This window comes from Erinaceus europaeus, chromosome 4 (genome assembly GCF_950295315.1).
Source record: "Erinaceus europaeus chromosome 4, mEriEur2.1, whole genome shotgun sequence".
NCBI lineage: Eukaryota > Metazoa > Chordata > Mammalia > Eulipotyphla > Erinaceidae > Erinaceus > Erinaceus europaeus.
Window position 1 is genome coordinate 112,717,669 of NC_080165.1, and position 20,367 is coordinate 112,738,035.

The 20,367-nt window shown below is 38.0% G+C and overlaps 1 protein-coding gene across 5 annotated transcripts in view; it reads right to left on the reverse strand.

Moving 5' to 3' along the window:
* Positions 1–20,367, reverse strand: part of ARFGEF3 (ARFGEF family member 3) — a 133,824-nt gene that overhangs the window by 3,656 nt on the left and 109,801 nt on the right. For all 5 annotated transcript variants that reach the window (XM_060190386.1, XM_060190384.1, XM_060190383.1 and 2 more), the window contains 8 exons: positions 18,391–18,535; positions 14,317–14,445; positions 12,213–12,389; positions 10,109–10,223; positions 9,375–9,477; positions 9,001–9,132; positions 6,641–6,762; positions 3,506–4,727 (listed from right to left, as the gene is read on the reverse strand). In XM_060190386.1, coding sequence (XP_060046369.1) covers positions 3,506–4,727; positions 6,641–6,762; positions 9,001–9,132; positions 9,375–9,477; positions 10,109–10,223; positions 12,213–12,389; positions 14,317–14,445; positions 18,391–18,535 — 2,145 coding nt within the window. The remainder of the gene's footprint in view (positions 1–3,505; positions 4,728–6,640; positions 6,763–9,000; positions 9,133–9,374; positions 9,478–10,108; positions 10,224–12,212; positions 12,390–14,316; positions 14,446–18,390; positions 18,536–20,367) is intronic.

Consider the following 20,367-nt stretch of genomic DNA (forward strand, 5'->3'; position numbering starts at 1 on the left):
GACTAGAACTACTTTTGGGAACCCACCAAATCACCAGAGCATCCAGAGACCACAACTCTGCCCAGACCTCCAGCTCTACTCAGCTGAGAAACTTTCTAAAGAACAAGGAGTATCAATGATCACCTGAGACTGTAACAAGATGAGACTGGGACTACTTGGGAACCCACCAAGTCACTGGTGAGTGAAAACATGTGTGGCTTGAGAGGAGCCTAAGCAGAGATTCCCGGGGCTCCCAAGTGACTGGTAATAGTTGGCAGTTTGCTACTATAAGAGCCACCTCCAGTCTGTTTTAGCAGCAAAAAGACTGATGAAGGGAGGAGAGGACTCCCTTAAGACTCACCAAATGCAACTGTGAGTCTCCATTGCTACTGCCCTCAGAGGCTGGAGAAGCAGAGGGGAAGCCCTGTGCTGACATGGGGGGGGGGGGGGGGGTTGCAGAGAACTGACCAGGAAACTCAGGAGATCTACACCTTGGTGACCTAGCAGTGGGGCTGTATAGTGGGGGCCTTTCCACATTGTTCTCCTGATGAGAACATGGTGAATAATTTCCTCAGAACCTACAGACTATAAATGGGACTTGTTTAGAAACTCACAGGGCCCAGCAGGCTGCCAGGCTTGGCTCTGGCTACCGGCAGAGAAGCTAAATTGAGCCTGGAGCGTTGGATCCTTGGGGTGTGGGAGTTTCTTTGCATAACCACTGTACTATCTCTCTCCCACCCTGCTTTATCTCTTGGTCAAGAGTGAGTGATTAAGCTAAAAAAAACCTACTTATATGTAAAAAGTCCTCAGGATACCATAGGGAAGAAGAAGAACAAGAGAGGCTTTAACAGCCATGGTGCTTCAACTCAGGGATTGAGATAACATTGAAACAACTCTTAACTTCCACAACTGAACTCTTTACCTTACTTAGATACAAGTCAATCCAGGCAAGAGTAATCAGTGGACTAAAAAAAGTACTGAGAGAAGCACTTCATACCACACTGTAATAATGGTTAAACCAAGGAGAAACATTGGAGAAATGAACCAGGACAAAAGTCCAGCTAAAATCCACCCCCCAAAGGTAGAAGCACAGAATAATAAGATCAATATCTAAGTGCTAAGTGCTAATTGAATAATTAGTCACAGGAGTGAGGAAAGAGTTTGAAAGAATTGTCATCAGAAATGCAGCAACAACAAGTGAAACTCTGAAAGAAAGCACTATCTTGAGGCAATTAGCTGAAAGCTGAAATAGCTGAGCTAAGAACACAACTAGATGAACAAGCTAATAGTGTCAGAACAGGGTAACAAAATAGATGAGCTACAGAAAACACCAGAGGGGAGAGAGAGAATAGAATAAATGAGGCAGAAAACAGAATTAGCAAGATTGAGGACAAATTAGAGAAAACTAAGAAAGAAATAAGAGATCTCAAAAGAGATAAAGAGATACTGAAAATAACAACAGAGACATATGGGATAACTTCAAAAGAAATAATATATGTAGGGAGTTGGGCGGTAGCGCAGCGGGTTAAGCGCACGTGGCGCAAAGCGCAAGGACCAGCGTAAGGATCCCGGTTCAAGCCCCGGCTCCCCACCTGCAGGGGAGTCGCTCCACAAGCGGTGAAGCAGGTCTGCAGGTGTCTGTTTTTCTCTCCCCCTCTCTGTCTTCCCCCTCTCTCTCCATTTCTCTCTGTCCTATCCAACAATGATGACAACAATAATATTTACAACAACAATAAAAACAACAAGGGCAACAAATGGGAAAATAAAGAAAATTAAAAAAATTTAAAAAAAGAAATAATATATGCATTATTGGCCTACCAGAGGAAGAAATTCAACAAATTCTTAAGCCAGATTATTAAACTATTAGGAAAAGTTAAAACTTCCTAGAATAACTTCTGAGTATTTCATGGGCTCTTTGCTTTAGGATCCTTTTGAAAGTTTGTCAAATTACTGATTCCTGAGTCTTGTACTTTTCTTACTGGGTCAGTAATTCTGAGATACAGCCTAAACAACTGCTATTTCAGCAATTAATCAAATGGTCACACATCCATTACAATGTGAGGGTATCTGTGGTAACTGAGCTAGTTCAGATTTCTAAGTGAGTTAAGAGTGTTGTGATATATGGCATGTTTATGATGATCTGGTTGTTTACAGGAGATATTTCAAAACTTTTTGCAGGGCAGGCTTGGGTGATAGTTGATTCTTTCAACTGTTGCTTGTCTTGAGAAGATTTTTATGCCTCCTTCTAGTATGAATAACAGTCTAGCAGGATACAGTAGTCTTGGCTGAAAGCCTTCTCATTGAGCACTCGATAGATATCTTCCAAAATGGAGACCCCAAATCTTCATCTGCAATATTCCAGCCTTTAGGCTCACGATTAGTCAACATTTTCTTCTGATTATATCTTAACTTTTTTTCAGCTGCCAGGTTTCAGATACTATCATGCTGTCAACCTGACTTCACTGGGAAGATGACCCCACTTGGTGTCCTGGAGCCTTACATCCACAGATCCCAACCCCACTAGGGAAAGAGAGAGACAGGCTGGGAGTCTGAATTGACCGATCAATACCCATGTTCAGCGGGGAAGCAATTCCAGAAACCAGACCTCCTACTTTCTGCACCCCATAATGGCCCTGCACCCCATAATGGTCCATACTCCCAGAGGGATAAAGAATGGTAAAGTTTTCAGGGGAGGGGCTTGGATACGAAGTTCTGGTGGTGGGAATTGTGTGGAGTAGTGCCCCTCTTATCCTATGGTCTTGTCAATAAATAAAAATAAAAATAAATAAAATATAAAAAATAAAATATAAATAAATATAAATAAAAATAAAAGAGTTAAGTAGTGTTTTGGTAAAGATAAATAATTTTTAATAAAAAGAAAAAACAAGAGATGAAGATAACTCACTGACATAACCACATAATAAGAATTTTATCATCCTGTGATACACTATTTCATAGCTGTAAATTTTCTTTTTCTATTTTTCCCTTTTTTTGGCTTTGTTGTTTATTGTTGTTGTTATTGCTATTGTCATTGTTAGATAGGACAGAGAGAAATTGAGAGAGGAAGGGAAGACAGAGAGGGAGAAAGACACCTGAAGACCTGCTTCACCGCTTGTGAAGTGATCCCCCTGAAGGTGGGCAGCCCGAGGCTCAAACCAGATCCTTAAGCTGGTCCTTGTGCTTTGCACCATGTGCACTTAACCCGCTGAGCTACTGCTCAGCCACCTACTGTAAGTTTTCTTCAAATGATAAATGCAGGACTCAATGCCAGTTCAAGTTCATCTTACAAGGTGGGTTTCTAATTCACATTCATATTACAATCTATGAAAACCATTCAAGTTTCACATCGATGCATTGCCCGGGGTACATCCTTTATCTTAGGCTCAGTCCCTTATCTTTGGAGGTAAGCTGGTTTATGTCTTTTATTGGAGTCTGCCAACCTCAAGATGTGAAGGAATGCTTTGTGTGCGTGTGTGGGAGGTGGGTGGGTGGCTGGGGGGTGTCATGCCTGTTACTGGGAACCTACCTGGATCTGCGCTTCTGCATCTCTCACAGAGACACTCAGGGTGCTGCCAGTGGAGCCAGAGCGAGGCCTCTTCTCCTGTCTCAGCAGCTCAGGGCCTGCACTGAAGGAATGCCTCATTTGCCCTTGATCTATCAAGTGTTGAGGACGCTGCAGCATTGGGGAGTCTGGGCCCCTGGGACCCAGGGTTTCTCCCTTCTTCTCCATTTTTCCCTCTTTGGGAAATGCAGGTAGGTTGTGCTGCTGTTTCCTTTTTTTGTATTCACTCATCAGTTTTGAGATGGTCTTGTCTGCTGCCATGGTGTAGATTCTGTTGCCTGCGTTCTCCCACCACTCTTTCTTTCGACTGGGATCCTTCTTCTCCACCTTGGGGCTCAGGGGTAGCAGCAATATTTCTCCATTGCCCCCCCTCAGGCTCAGAGATTCGCCCAAGTGATCCCGGATCTGACTTCGGTCGTCCTCAGAAGGTGTGCCTTTCCCTGAGAACCCCCCAGTGGAGGGGGTAGATGACTCTGACTGGAAGGAGGGAAGGATAAAGAATGGGTCACTCTTGAAGATTGGTGCTTCCTCCATGCTGCTTTCCAGGTCCAGGTGCATCTGGATGTAGTTATTACAGAGCTCCATACATAGCTTGTGAAGCCTCTTGACCAGCCACACCCAATCTGCATTGCTGATGGGCTGGACGCTTAGTGAGGGCATCCGGGCTCTCCACTGCCTCTTCTCCTTGCCTCTTGGGGGGCTCACCTGGGCAGTCTCCTCAAAAATGTCTTCATCTTCTGAGGAACACTGTTGAGATGAATCCGTGCTTCTCTCCTCATCCTCAAATAGGACTTTCTTCACTTGCTCAGCAGTTATGGTTTCTTGATTGGTGAGAACAGCACAGACCAAAGCATGGAAATAAATGTTGAAACTCATAGCAGACTGGCGGTAGAGGTTGGCGGCACCCCCAATACCAGACACTTTCTTCAGCAGGCACTTCAACCCAGGGCTGGTGTCAAACTCTCTTGCTGTCCTGTATGAATCCAGCAGCAGGTCAAATATGACTGCCAAGTTTTGCATGGATATGTATCTGAGGAAGCCAGCCAGCTTGGTTTCTGGCACTTGGACTATCTTTTCCTCTCCAGGAGAGGGGCCTTTAACAAACTCTTCTAACAAGATATCATATAAGTTCTGCAGTAATACTTGATGAGATAATAAGCTCACCACAATTTCTCTGAAAGAAACACTTCAAATGAAAAAAAAAGAAAAGAAAGAATTAATTAGTAGCTTTCTGGCTTAGATAAGTTACCATAAAGATATTTATATACTAAACATTTCCAAATGGCAGATGCATAATTAATTGTATACTAAACTTGTACTTTAATGTGATGCTTAAAACAGAGGGTATATTTTAAACTTTTGGCAGCATTGTCTGATAATAATGATCAATAACCCCTTAAGGTGCAAATAGAAAAGCTTCATTAAAATTTTAATATAGAAGACCAGCAATATAGTTCATCTACTTTGTTATATACATGACCCAGGTTCAAGCCTGAGCATCACTATAAGTGATATAACTTTAGCATCACTATTAGTCAGAGCTGAGCAATACTCTGGTCTTCCTTGTGAAAATCTTAAACTTAATACAGGCAAAACTATGGGAGATGACACACTTTCTTTCATAGAAGTGTACTCAAACATAACAGTATTTGTTTACTTCCACTAATTTGAATTGGCTTATTTTCTCAAGCATGATGTCCCAAGTTCAATCCCTGGCATCACAGTGATGCTCTGATTCTCTCATAAATATAAAAAAAATAAGATGAAACAACTGTTTCCTTCCATCAATTTTAATTAACATTTTTAAAGAGAAAAGAGGTTTATTTGTTGTGAGAGTGCTGGAGATCAAATCTGTGACCTCAAGCATGCAAATTTTGTGTTTAAAGAATTTTAGCTACCTGCCACCCCCACGGCCCCATATTTTTTTTAATACTGAAGTTCAACAGTTCAAATTGTACAATCTGGCTAAGAATTATTTTAATGAGAGAGATAAAGAGACACAGATTAGAGCACTGCTCAGCTCTGATTTATAGTGGTAATGAGGATTGAAGCTGGGGCCTCAGGAATGAAATTCTTTTGCATAACCTTTATGCTGTCTCTTCCTCAGCCTTTGGTTGAGAAATTTTAAAGAATTTTAAGAAATATATATATATATATATATATATATATATGTATGTATGTATGTATTTTCCAATGGCCTCTGTTAATTGCCTATTAAAAGTTTTAAGTAAAATTAAAATCCTTGCCACTTGCAAATCTTTAAGTCAGTAGTATAGTAATCATTAGGTTTTCTTATCTATTCTGTTCTATGATGACTCCAACCTGTCCCTTTCTTCTTTTTTCAATTTTTACTTAAAAAATATTTCATAGTTCATGCATATGATATGCCGAGTATCACATTTTAGGCCTCACACATGCACTTTATCTACTAAGCCTCCTCCTTGATTGCTGGAGCAAACTCTCAGAAGAAATAATTAGGTCTGAATGAAATAAATAAGGTTTGACATGAAATAGTACAGAGGAAAGTCTCAGAGAAATCTATTTTGCTGACAGCTTGATCTCTGACATCTAGACTCCAGAGCTGTGAGAAAATAAATTCCTGTTATTTAAGGTTTTCAATTCTGTATTTTATTATGGCAGTCCAAGAAAACTTATGTGAGAAATTTGGTTAAGAGGTAAGCAGTTTTCTTTTTATTTATTTATTTTCCTTTTTGTTGCCCTTGTTGTTTAACATTGTTGTGGTTATTAATGTCGTTGTTGTTGGATAGGACAGAGAGAAATGGAGAGAGGAGGGGAAGACAGAGAAGAGAAGAGAAAGACAGACACCTGCAGACCTGCTTCACCGCTTGTGAAGTGACGCCCCTGCAGGTGGGGAGCCGGGGGCTCGAACTGGGATCCTTACGCAGGTCCTGGCGATTTGCGCCACGTGCGCTTAACCCGCTGCGCCACCGCCCGACTCCCGGTAAGCAGTTTTCTATGATGATCTTTGCTAACTCCACCAATGTTTTTAGTATTCTTAGTCAAAGCTTAAATTATAATGAGCAAGAACTAATCAAGCCCTTATAAGCTTCCTACATGTTAATTCTCTCCACTGCCTACCTTTTCTTGGTGTGTCCATTTGGCTTCTCATCAGGAGGAAGCTCAATAATGAGCTGACAGGACTGAGCATGATCAAAGTTGTTTGGTGTTTTTGGTGAACACTGGGTATCCAACATAAACACCTGCATAAATAAACAATGTTATATACAATTCACATATTTATCATTCTAAATCTGCCTCTACCAGTGATTATTAGTTGGATGGCCCTGAGCAAGGTGCTGATTCTTTCCACCTCCTTCTAGCTTTTATAAAATATGAATGTATTATCATGCTTGTATTACATATGCAAAGCATTAGAACAGAAAAGTAAATATGCAGTGTCAGCTACTCATACTACCACCATGTGAAAACTCATTATACTCTAAATAGCAAGTACTGACATTTAATATTTATTATGAATAAATAGTTACTGTGTTTTTAAAGTAATCTGCTCTGATTTTGACATCCACCTGATATTCAATGCTATCCAATACAAGTATCAGAAATTAATAGAAAATTGTAGTTACCATCAATAGTCATGGTGGAAGTGCCAACTAGACAACGGGGCAATTCCCCATATCTCTGACCCAATGATTCCACTTCATATTACAACCTTCTGTTTCCCTTTGGAAATATCAGTGTTTTCTAAGGAATTACTTTCTAAGAGTTGTAAGAACTACCTGACTATTAAGTTCACAGTTATCCAAAGAATGAATATAGAAGGGAGGTTTGAGATTTAGGAAGAAAGATTAATATTCTGAAGAGATTCATTACACTTGAGTTATTGAGATGCTTGTTTGTGTAGTAGGATGTAGGTGAAAAGACCACTTATGCACATGCAATGATTCCTTATCTAGGACGTTCTGTCTTCCCATTCAGAGAAGAAGCCTCATTGATTTCTGTATTATGGTTCCTGGTCAGGCTGTTGGGAATAGCTCTTCATTGTTGAATTTCATTTATGTTTTTTTCCCAACCCTGAAGAATAGCCATGGACATTTCAGTGTGATGTGCTCTGCCTTCAGACCTGTCAAGCTTCATGTCCTGGGACATTGTGAATTTGGGTTTGAGGAGATCTGCGGAAGACTGAACCCTTCAGAAATAAATGTGGTCAGAAAATTCAACTGACAGTGTGAAAATGACTGAGTCCTTTATAGTAACAGTCAGGTAACAGTGTGCTAAGGGGAAATTTTATTAAGAATTTTAGTGGATCTTGTGGAGAAAAAAATTGTGAACATAACCCCTCACTTTAGTTTTCCAAACTTAATTCAATATAAAAGTACATATAAACATTTATAAAAGTTGCTAATATTATAAACATACCATGCAAATGTTTTTGAAAATACAGTTCATGTGTCTGTTGTTAAAACACAATAGAACGCTAAACCAGTTGACCTGCAGGGAGGTCACTTCACAAGTAGTGAAGCAGGTCTGCAGCTGTCTATCTTTCTCTTTCTCTCTTCCTCTCAGTCTTCCCTTCCTCTCTCCATTTCTCTCTGTCCTACCCAAAAAAAAAAAAAAAAAAAGAATGCTAAACCAGTCAATGGTTGTTATCTTTTATTTTGTACTATTATGATTCTATGTGAATTTAGTGATAGTGCTTAGCTGTACTGCTGGTGGAAATCTCATGCCACATTTTTTAGAGGCAGAATTATAGTGCCACTTGGAATAAAACATTTATTTTACTAGAGTACTGGTAAACTTCGGCTTCTGTGGTGCTGAAGATTGAACTTGGGACTATTAGTATTTCAGGCATGAAAGTCTTTTTGCTAACTACTATGCTATCAACACTACCATGTTACTTAAACTTATGGGAAGGCCCAATGAAAACTTGTGCTATTTCAAGTGGAAGACCAACTATAATTCAGCAGTTCACCAATTTGATGATTATTTATTAAAGCCCTTTTATATTCTTGACTCTAGGCAAATAAAGAGGACATATTTTATATTTTCAGGAGCTCACAACCAAGTTTTGTGATGTCTGATATGTGTCCCAAAGAGACAAAGTCATTGGTACATGGGTAAATACATTTAATTCAAATGTTAGATTCTTATAAATGAGAGACATAAATTTGTCATTCTTAGGTATTTATAGTCTAGCAATTATAATAACATTTAAGCAAATACTTATAAGGATCTAATCAAGTCAAGCTACTTGTGCAGTGGTAGGTAAAGAAAAGAGTCTATTTGATTTAGATATGAGAGAATAATAAGACTGTTTACTGAGCTAAAGTCACTGTTGGCAAGAAGTCAGAGCCAGGAGATCTCCATTCTCCCTTCCCCCAAGAGAATGAAAGACAGCTTGGTACTATGAGGCCTCAGAAAGGACCCCAGGCATTATTCTCAAACTTCTGGATCCCCAGAGATCAAAAGTCCCATCCTACCTGCTGAGCCATGGCTCGGATACGCCAGTATTCTGCCTCAGCACTGGGGGAAGAGGAGGGAGCAGCCACCCTCACCTGACATCCTTCTCCACTGAAGCTCTCGGTGCCGCTGTGGAAGCAGCCCAGTAGATCCTAGGGGAAAATACAGTAAGTGTTCACTGGTACATCTGGGTTTATGGTTGAAGGTCCTATCAGGAATCTAAGTGTCTGGGATGGAAGTATGAGTCCAGAACCACCCCCACTCCCCACCCCACAATATTTCATGTGATACTGCCAGCTATGAGAAGGCAGGCAGAAACCATGCACAATTTGTTGAGGCTCCAGGAGTTCGGGAAGACTGGAATGTGCCCAGGTTCTTTCCTGGGAGCATTTACCTTCACTGGTTTGAGTGTGGCAGAGAAAGCTTCTTGCAGTGCGCAGCAGGCAAGCCGCCACATTTCTTCAGTGAATACAGGGCCTGCTGTCACTAGGACATACCTACCCAAAGAAGCAAATAAACTTAATAAAGTTAAGATTTTGAATCTCCATATTCTGTTGACACAAAAATATAGGTCCTTGTGGACCTATATTTATTATGTCTCACTCTATTATCCATTGTCAAGATACTATTTTTATGCCATTTTAATGTAAAAATATCAGTGGATTCCTACTACACAAAGATCAGTGTTCAAAACTTTAACTTCCATGTAAGTCTGTGTATATGCTATACAAACTTTTCAACTTTAGCTCCATTTTTCCACTACTCTTCTACAAATAAAACAAACCTTACAACCCCTTCTTGTCATTTGTGATTCTTGTCCCCAAGCATTTATTTGTTCCTACTGTTCTACTGCTTGTCAAGTCCCCTCCCAGCCTTTCTTGGCATCTATTAATGTTTTATTCCTCTCTCTGTTGTGCTCTTTAGAAAAGGCTTGATAGTGGGGCCTTGACTTACATCATCACTTCCAGAATAGTCGAATACCATTTACTGACTGAACACTGGAATGAATAATTAGCACACAGTCATTTTACTAAAAATACAACCCCCAGAAGAATATTGCTATTATGGAACATAATTTAGATTTGGATTTCACAGTTAAAATGTAGTTCTTTGGAGAGCCTTTCTCACCTAATACAGGAGCAGCCAACTCTGGAGATGGTTTCTGTGGGCTTGGCCACACATGCTACCAGCAATTCAAAGAGGTCTTTCAGCATGGTGTTGATCATGCTCTCATATCTGATATCTAAAGCAAAAAATACAATCAACAGTTCAGTCAACTCTGCTGAAAGGAATGGATTGAAATCACATCTAATGTAAAAGTAGGAAATCCGACTCATGAAGAGAGACACAAACATCTGGGAAGAAGAATTAAAATAACAGTGTGCTTAGGTATATCAAGATTAAATAAATGTTGATGTATGTTTTCCAAAGTGTAAGTATGTAAGCATAATAGAATGTGTAATATAATCTGAGAGCTAGCCAGTAAAGAAATAATTCATAAGAAAGAGGGAAAACAAAAGTTTCCTTACTGCTAAGAGTTGAATTAAGTACTCCTGGAAAATAGACATTTTTCCTCCTACCACTCTTGCGGGTTTCCAAAAACTACATTCTATTTGCCCAGTTCAAGTAGCGCATTTGTATTTTTTCTTCAAATTCCTTGTGATGACAAAATCAGTTTTTAGTATGATCCAAAAGGATACTACACCTCTTGCTGTGCAAAGCAAAGACCTAGGCAAGAATACCTACCCCTCAGGATACAGTTATCACCTAAAAGTGGAAATACCTGTTTGTTTTATCAATGTTCTCTTTTGCAGATCAAATAGTCTTATCTATGATTATACCCGCCCTTTGAGATCAGTCTTCTCATTAGTTTCTCTTTCCTTTCGTACATGGGAACCTCTTACCTCACCCTCTTCAGCAGCAATTTAACTTCCAGATCTTTCTACAGTAAAACTCACAAACAAGAATCTGTATTTCAAAAATGTTGCTTCAGCAGCAATTTAACTTCCAAATCTTTCTACAGTAAAACTCACAAACAAGAATCTGTATTTCAAAAATGTTGCTTCACTAACCTTACAGCTGATAATAGTTTTATTTATTTATTTTGCCTTCAGCTACTTTTCCACCTGTTGACCTCAACACATTATCTACCTGACCCTTTCCAGTCCTTTTCAAAGATTTTTTATTTTGCATGCTGGGGATTTGTATCTGTATGATTCATCTGCTCCTGGTGTACAGTTTTTTATTTTTTTTCAATTCAATTTCAGAGAGAGAATGAGAGATACCACAACACCCTTGATAATGGGCACAGTGTTCCCATGTAGTATAGAAGGTTCAAACCCAGGACAAGTATGTGCTCTGCTCTACTGGATGAGCCATCTCCTGGCTCTTTTTCAAAGATCTAAATGTGTCATAGATAGTAAGACAACTTCTCTTTACCTCTAGCCTGCTGAGCAACTTCTTGACCTAATTTAAAATTTTTTAAAACCTTATTATTATTTTTTTTTATTCTAGAGAGGTGGGAGATGGCTTACCTAGCGGAGCATACACTTTATCATAGATAAGGACCCTGATTTTGAGCCCCTGCGCCCACATAGGAGAGTCTATAAGCTTTATAAGAGGTACTGAGGTTTCTTTGTTTCTCATCTTCTTATTTTAAAAAAATTGTCAGAAGCAGAGGAATTGCTAGGCACAAAGCCCCAGCAATAACTCTGGAGACAAAAGACATTTCTTATGTACAAAATATATACTGTAAAAATTTAAAAAGATGGGGCTAGGGCATGATGGCTATACAAAAGACTTCCATGCCTTAGGCTCTCCAGGCTCAATCCCCCGCACCCATAAGCCAGAGCTGAGCGCGCTCTGGTGTTTAAAAAATTTTATATACATATAGATATGGATTTAATTATGCAATATATATTAGTATTTTTAAGTATATGAAAGATATTCAAGGTATTACTTCTCCTAGTACACAGGCATTCTAGATCTTATTAGGTAATTTCAATCAGATATTATCAATTTTATTTTTGATAATACACTGTTAGAAAGATGGCCTTTCAATTCTATTACCCATACACACAAAAAATCTGCCCTGTACAATTATATTTTAATAATTCCAAGGATAAATAAACATGCACTGGTATTTGATTAGGTATTTTCTAAGCATTTTAAAAACATTATTGCTGTCTATTAAAGAAATATTCAGCATGGGTTTCTGTGGCACTATAGATACCTGAGTGGATAAAGCTTTGAATGTGTTCCACTACCAGCTCACATGACAAGCCAATGGCATGCTTGAAATTAGCGGAGGCCACATCCCAGTAAGAATGTTCTCTATGGCTACGGCGGAGCCAGACAGACATCACAGGGAGGAGAAGATGAACAACTGCATAGATACCAAAACCTGGTCCTAAAAAAGAAAAATCAGTATTAGGATTGTTATCTTAGGAACTGTCCTGACACAAAAGGGATACTTGGCATTATCTGTCCTTCAAAAGCAAAGGAAAAAGAACTTACCACTCACTGGGGAGTAGGTGACTCACTGGGAGAAAAAAAAGTCTTATTTATTTTTTATTACTTTCATATAATGAAATAATGTAGACCTTGGCCTAACATTAATTTTTTTGCCCTTAACAGGAAATATTTTGTCATCCGGGAGGTGGTGCAGTGACAGGGCCTTGGACTCTCAAGCATGAAGTCCGGAGTTCAATCCCCGGCAGCACATGTGCCAGAGTGATGTCTGGTTCTTTCTCTCTCCTATTTTTCTCATAAATAAATAAAATCTTTAAAAAAATATTTTGCTTAACAGAGAATGCTATAATGAAAATCTTAGTGAAAATGTTGATGGATTTAAAACTTCTGACTAGAAAAGCAAGGCACCCTTTTTATAATAAACAGAAAACATGAGAATATGGAGAAATAAAGAATCATGTTTTGATGTATTTACACTCTAATTTTGGGACTGATGGACATGGGTACATTTATAAATGCTTGAGATTTGATGCAGTACTCTATATTACATATACTTTAGTGCCTTATAAACAGTCATTCATATCACTAAGTATTCTTCACCAAAACTTATCTAAATGAGTAGAATATTTATATGCTTTCATCATAATCTACTTAATCAATTATGGCTGTTTACACTGTTTCCTGTATTCAAGATGTTTCAGCAAATCTGTATATAATAAACACAAACACACACAGACAATCTGGAGGAGTAGAATTTTGGGGTTAAATGATTTTCACACATATTTAATAGTAAGAGTATGAAAACAGAAAATGATACAGAGCAGGGAAATAGTGGCATATAATTACTTCTACAAACAATTTAATTTTAAATAGAAACCTTTTTTTAAAAAGAGTGATACAGGCAGAAAGAGCAAGAGAGAGGGTGAAAAGAGGCCATAGCACTAAAGTTTCCTTCACTGTAGTGGTGGCCAGACTCAAACCTGGGCCATGCACATTGCAAAGAAGCACATTATTCAAGTGAGCTATTTCCCTGGCCCTAAACACAAGACTTTTAACTCCTAATATGGGAGCAGCCACTCTGTTATTTTCAGAAAACATATTGATATAAATTTATAATGCATTTTAAAAACTACCGATTTTCAATTCTTCATCAATTATGTTGAAGACAAAACTTCTCTTACTACAATGGAGGTAATTGGTGAAAGCCAAAAAAAAAAAAAAAAAAACCAACAAATTTTTTTGATCTTAATATAGCAATGACTAAGTTTGCAAGTTAACCTTAAATCCAAAGTAGTAATTTCCCAAGGACCATTCTTTTTCTGTACTACTAGGGTACTAGGTGACCATTAAATGTCTTTTTCCCAATCTTGTCACCTATGACTTTATATAATCAAACTGTTGCTGCCAAAAACTGCATGTATTTCAGAGGCTGGGCTGTGGTGCACCTGGTTGGACACACATGTAACCATGTGCAAGGACCTGGATTCAAGCTCCTGGTTCCCCACCTATGGGGGGAAACTTCATGAGCTGTGAAGCATTGCTAGAGGTGTTTTTCTTTATCTCTCCCTCTTAATCTTTCTATTCCCTCTCAACTTCTATCTATTTAAAACAATACATAAAAATGCCACCAAGAAGTGGTGGATTCATTGTGCAGGCATCCAGGTCCAGTGTTGAATCTGGTAGCAAAATAAAACAAAACAAACTAAAAAGTATATATATTAATATATAGTTACTTACATGCACATATTCTGTATGCAGCTCTGTGTTAAGCTTAGGGTTATAGTGGTGAAATATATTCACAGAAATGATCTCCTGAAAAATAGTTGTACATAGAAGGCCCCTCAAATAGAGACAGAAATATTTACCTGGTGTTTTGGTAACATCTCTCAGCAGCTCAAAGAGTAAATCCAAGGTGGGTGGCTGATGCTGACGTGGACAATTGGATACAGCAGCAGTTAGCTGTTCCAGCAGGATGATCCAGACTTCTATCAGACCTGGAAATCAAAACCTGAGCTCTATGATATTCAGTTAGAAATAGTACTAGAGCCACTGCAAAATAAAATATGGAATGGAAAAGGGTTCTATAAACTGCCATGTACTATGTGTGAGAAATCATTCAGTAAGACAGCCCCTTGGTTCTGTCTATCTGCATAGATGATAATTTATATGTTCTAAGAAAGTTAGCACTCAAATTTTGGCCTTATTATCCCTCAGGAAAGAAGTGATATTGCATCTATACAAATTCGATTATATGAAGTGATTTAAGATTTCTTGGGGGATAATGATTATAAAATAAAATATCCTTTTCCATGTTTAGTCTATCTTGTAAAAATTATTGTATCTTTTTTGTAACTATCACTGCCATTTTAACTATTTACACACACAATTCAGTGTTATTAATTATAAGCGCATGTTGTAGTCATTACGGCTATTTTTCAAACTTTTTTTTAAATATGACCTCAGACAGAAACCTGCAGTCATTAGGTAATCACTCTCTATAATAGCCCATGCAACTTTTAATTTATTTTCTTTCTTTACGAAGTTGCACTTTTTTTTAAATATGACCTCAGACAGAAACCTGCAGTCATTAGGTAATCACTCTCTATAATAGCCCATGCAACTTTTAATTTATTTTCTTTCTTTACGAAGTTGCCCATTCTATATTTTCCACATGAGTAGAATCATAAAATATTTATCTGGGTTATCTTATTAAGCACACTATTTTCATGTTGTATCATATCTTAAAACTTGAAAAAAAGTTTTCTATTTTTCTTTCTACTTTTTATTTGATAGAAGAGAGACAAACTGAGGTGGGGGGAGAGAGGGAGATAGACACCTGTAAACCTGCTTCACTATTTGTGAAGTGTTCTCCTCCCCCAGCCCCACAGGTGGGGATCAGGGGCTCAAACCCAGGTCCTTAAGCATGGTGATGTGTGTGCTTAATGAGGTGCACCATGGCCCAGCCCCCAAAAAATTATTTTTTAGATGGTTTTAAAAATTCTAGCTTTGTCTAGTGTTGTGTGAGTATTATATGAACCAAAGTTTTTGCTCATCACTGCTTCCTGAAATACTTGAACTGAATCAGGAAAAGAACATAGTTACTCTAGGTATGTATAGCACAACCTAGAGTAGAATATTAAAAAAATCTTTATTTTATTTTTATTTCTTTATTGGGGGATTAATGGTTTATAGTTGACACTAAGATACAATAGTTTGTACATGCATAACATTTCCCAGTTTTCCACATAATAAATTCAACCCCCACTAGGTCCTCCTCTGCCATCATGTTCCAGGACCTGAACCCTCCCCTCCACCCCAGCCTTTTACTTTGGTGCGATACAGCAACTCCTATATTTTATTTTCATGAGACAGTAAGATGGAATAAATTTATGATGTTTCATATATTTTTGTCTTTTTTCTTTTTATTTTGTGCCATGGATCAAATTCATATTTTAATACTTTTAACATTCTTGAAAATAAAAAAAAAACATCAGAAAAGGGTACTTTTAAAGGTTGCACAAATAATCCATTAACAGGCGACAAAAACAAACTTAATAGGTAACAGCTGTAGCAAGTGATAAAATAGTTTTATGAACCTTAAAATAATTGGAGGTTTAAGCTCATTGGAAATGCGGAGAATGAAAAACATGTTCTACACCACTATTGGGACAGCAATTAACAAAATGTAGAAGGAAGGGATTTAAAAAGCTCAGATCTTAAATCACAAAGAAGTAAGGAAAAACAATAAACTGAGAAGAAAGAACTTAAGAGATTCATCAAACATATATAATATGGGTCGTTATTTTTTGTTGTTTTATTTTTTTATAATGTGGGTCTTTTTCTAATTCTGAAAATGAACTGTTATTGCCAGGGAACTGTGCAGTGGTAGTGTACAGGGCTTGCATGCAAGAGGTCCTAGGTTCAATCCCTGACTCCAAAATTAGCTAGACTTAAGCAAGGCTGTATTAAAACAAACCAGTCATTAAAAGGAGATTGGGAAATTTAACATTGAGTGAATACTTCATAATTACTGAAGAATTACTGATAATTTCTTGATGCGATACTATTATGGCTATGCCTGTTATCATTAAAGAACACATTGGAATATCTGCAAACTAAATGCTGTAATTTATGGGATTTGCTTAAAAATTATATTGAATTCAAGAAATGGGTGGAGAAAAGAGTGCCAGAGGAATGAGTGCATACACTCACGTGCATGCATGTGTAGGGATATATTATGAGATATAAATAATATCAGATTGGATATAAGCTAACAGTTGAAGTTGAATGATGTGTACAAAAAATTCATTATATCATCAGTATAGCTTGATGTGTATTTGATATTCCACTGGGGGAAAAAGTGATTATTTATTTCTGAAGGCCAAAGAAATAATAAATATCTAGATACATATCAATGATGGGAAATAATTTTTAATGCTAACTTTGACATTTATCTTGTACTCTTTCTCTGAACTAGCTCTGCTTTATATAATCATAACTTTAAAACCCTCAATAAATTTATAGCTTAGGGAACTTTAGGTAAGTGTTAGGCTGAACTTTGTTCTAAGATGAACTATCCAAGAAAACCAATGCATTAAGGCTACCAAGGAAGCAACTTGGCAGCTAGACTGCATTTCTTGAACTTATGAAGATCTCTGGTTTGGTCTCAAGGACCTCAGATGATACAGTTGTGCTTTGGATTCTCATAAAATATATTTTAAAAATGGACTAATGATTTGTATAAATAGACATGAAAAGTGGTGTTATATATACTATTTACAACTGTTTTTAAGACTACCTTCTAAATAATTAACATTATATTCTGCTTATAGTTATATTGAGCTGGAGGTCTGAGATGCTAGGTAAAAATTTACTTATCATTTAAATGATAATTGTATTAGGCAGTCTATTGCCAATTTAGAAGGTGTTCACTATTACCCTTTATATTAAATATTTATTCCTTCTTACATCTATTACTAGTGATATTTTATTATTTATACCCCTTAAGAAAACTGGGGACTGTAATCTAGGGACCATATGAACTAAGGGCTGGGAGATCAAATAGAAATAGTGCTTTAGATCAGTATGCCTGGAGTCCCAAAGGTCCTAGGTTCAATTCCTCCTGGCAACAACAAATGTCAGAGCAATGTTGTCTCTGTCTCTCTCATGAAAATCAATAAATAAAATTTTAACTGTAAGTAAAAATTTCCAGGTACTTCCTAAATGAATTTGTAAAAGAAAATTAAAATTATGGGCAAATTAAAGAACTTTTAAGAAGTCCTTTTGCAAGGCTGTGAAACCCTATGCCCAGAGACTAAACCTAGAAGGACATTATTTCTATTTCTAGATCTCAAACATAGCAGGATTGTCTGAGAAGTCATAAAGTGTTAGTACAAGTTAACCCACATGATCCAAAGTTATTAAATTGAACTCTCATGGATAGTAAATTGAAACTCATTCTTTCAAATTTTTCTTTTAATGAGCCTTCAGACACACCAGCCATCAGTATACTTTCTCTTTTATAGTGACTAAATTTCCCTAGTCTCTACCAAACAGTCCTTCAGGAAGTCATTATCTAATGATTATGTTTCCTAGAAAATACTGAAGAGGATTACAGCCAATTGGAATACCAGTGTAAAAGTACTACTATTTCCTAAATTAAAAATAATCCAGAGTTAGAAACTACAGTTTAGTAGAATGTGTAGATTTGTAAGATGATGTAAGATGAAGCTATTCCTCTAAACAGGATGGGTCCAGAGCCATCTGTTGTAAAATGGTGTTTATGGAAAGTCCATGGGAACCTTAGATATGTCTGTTCCAGTAACAAACAATAGCAATGCAAAGAGATGGCTACTCTTGTGATCTATAATTAGCTATTAAACTCATGGTATAAGCTTCTGTGAATACAAACAACCAATTAGGTCAATAAATTAACTTACCAGTATCATCATCAAAATCCGACAGGACTGACTCAATTCCATCCTCACTGCTTGCTGACTGTTCCTGAAGTCTTCGAGGCAAGCTAGCAAGTCTCCCACTAAGGAATATTGGTTTCAAGGGCATTTTGTAGATTTTTGCCAGTAGCTGAATTAAAAGAACAACAAAAAATTCCAGTTATATGTTGGAGAGAGCTGCACTTTAGGTGCTAAAGAATAGTACAATTATATACGGGTAATAGAAGTGAGAGAAAGTCTGAAAATCTCATAAGGTAGGAATCTTTTAACGTTGGTTGTGATTTGGGTTTACAAGGTAGCTAATAAGAGGGCTTCATCCCATGAAGCAGACCAAATGGCACTCACTGGCACTCACTGGCACAACCAAGTAGAAGGAAGAGCCCTGTAGATACTTCTTCAGCCACATAAGAGTTTTATGAACATAAGGTGGGAAGCACAAGATGTTATCAAGAGTTTTTGCCTATGATAGAATGTGGCTTATGGGGAGTGCTTGGAGGTGAGCCAGTAGACTCTTCTCCCAAGTCAGTATCATGGAAACAAGGCAACAAGAGCAAAGGGAGAAATGGAGACATCAGTGGCAAGGTCGGAGAGATAAGGTCTCAGAATAAGAGCTAACAGATTGCCGTGGGCTGTTTATTCCCCCCCATCACCCTCTCACTTCTAGAGCTTAGGGCCCAGAGATGCCTTTTACTGGGGAAAAATGTCCAAAAGATTCTTTTGCTTTCTGGAATTAGAACTGTGCTTTCTGTGTCCATACACTATTCTAGAAACCAGGGAAAGGACTGTGAGGAAAGTGCATAGACAATCTCTTCACAGACAGCAAAATTTCTAACAAATGGCTTAGGACAGCTTTAGGTGACACTAAAAAGAGGGAACAAGGTGTGGGGAGAGTGTGGCAGGGGTTTGGTAGCTTCTTAAGCACTATTTTCTTTGAAGAGATAATTTTCCAGATGAAATGTAGAAGAAATGTCAGACAGGTTTGGAAAGAGAAAATTCCAGGAAGAGGGAACAACAATGGTCCTGAGCAGTAAGGAAGGTGTGGTGTGGACACAGTGAGTGAGAGGGCAGGCTCTGATGTGGAAAGGGAAGCCAGAGGTTAAGGTAGCTGAGGAAGGAGGCAGTGTTCTAAGAAGTAATATTCTACACCTCTACAAAGATGTATTATTATTACTACTTTTTTGCCACCATGATGACTGCACTGCTTTCAGTGGCCCTTTCATCTTTTCTTCTTCCTTCTCTCTCTCTCTTTTCATAAGAACAGAGAGAAATGGGAAGAGAGAGAGATAGAGAGAGAGAGAGAGAGAGAGATATTTCCCATCTGTAGATGTGAACTGGGGTTCTGAACCTGGGTCCTCACACATAGCAATGTGTGAGCTCTACTAGGTTCACTGCTACCCAGACCCTGTAACTTTTTATCAAAGGAAGGCAGGGAGGGAAGAGACCAGACCATAACATGGGGGATCAAACCTAGAGCCTCAGGCTTGCAGGTGTTATACTCTATCACTGGGCCTATATAACCTAGCTGCTATGTATCATTTCAAGGGAGAGGTTATAGATGGAGGTGAGATGAAAGAAAAACTGTTGGAGAAAGGGATAGTACACTGAAGACTATGGAAAGGACTTCAAGAGGGAAGGGTTGACATATTCCACGAGGGCCTGAAACAGATAAGGGCAGACAATTACTGGACTTAGACACAAGGCCACTATTCACTTAGATGAGTGCTGTTTTATTAAAACTCTTCATTAACGTGCTCACTTTGTTTTTCTTTTTTTACTATTTGCATTCCCACTATCTACATTTTGGTGCTATGAGGAAGATATCCCATTATCTCATGACCCATCCCCCTACCACCTAAACAAATTTAGATGGTGGCAGCTTGTGTATCTGAGTATAGATGAGGTGCTTTATCATGAAATGTGTATTTTACCATGTTTTCATTACTATTTTCCCTCTCCTTTATG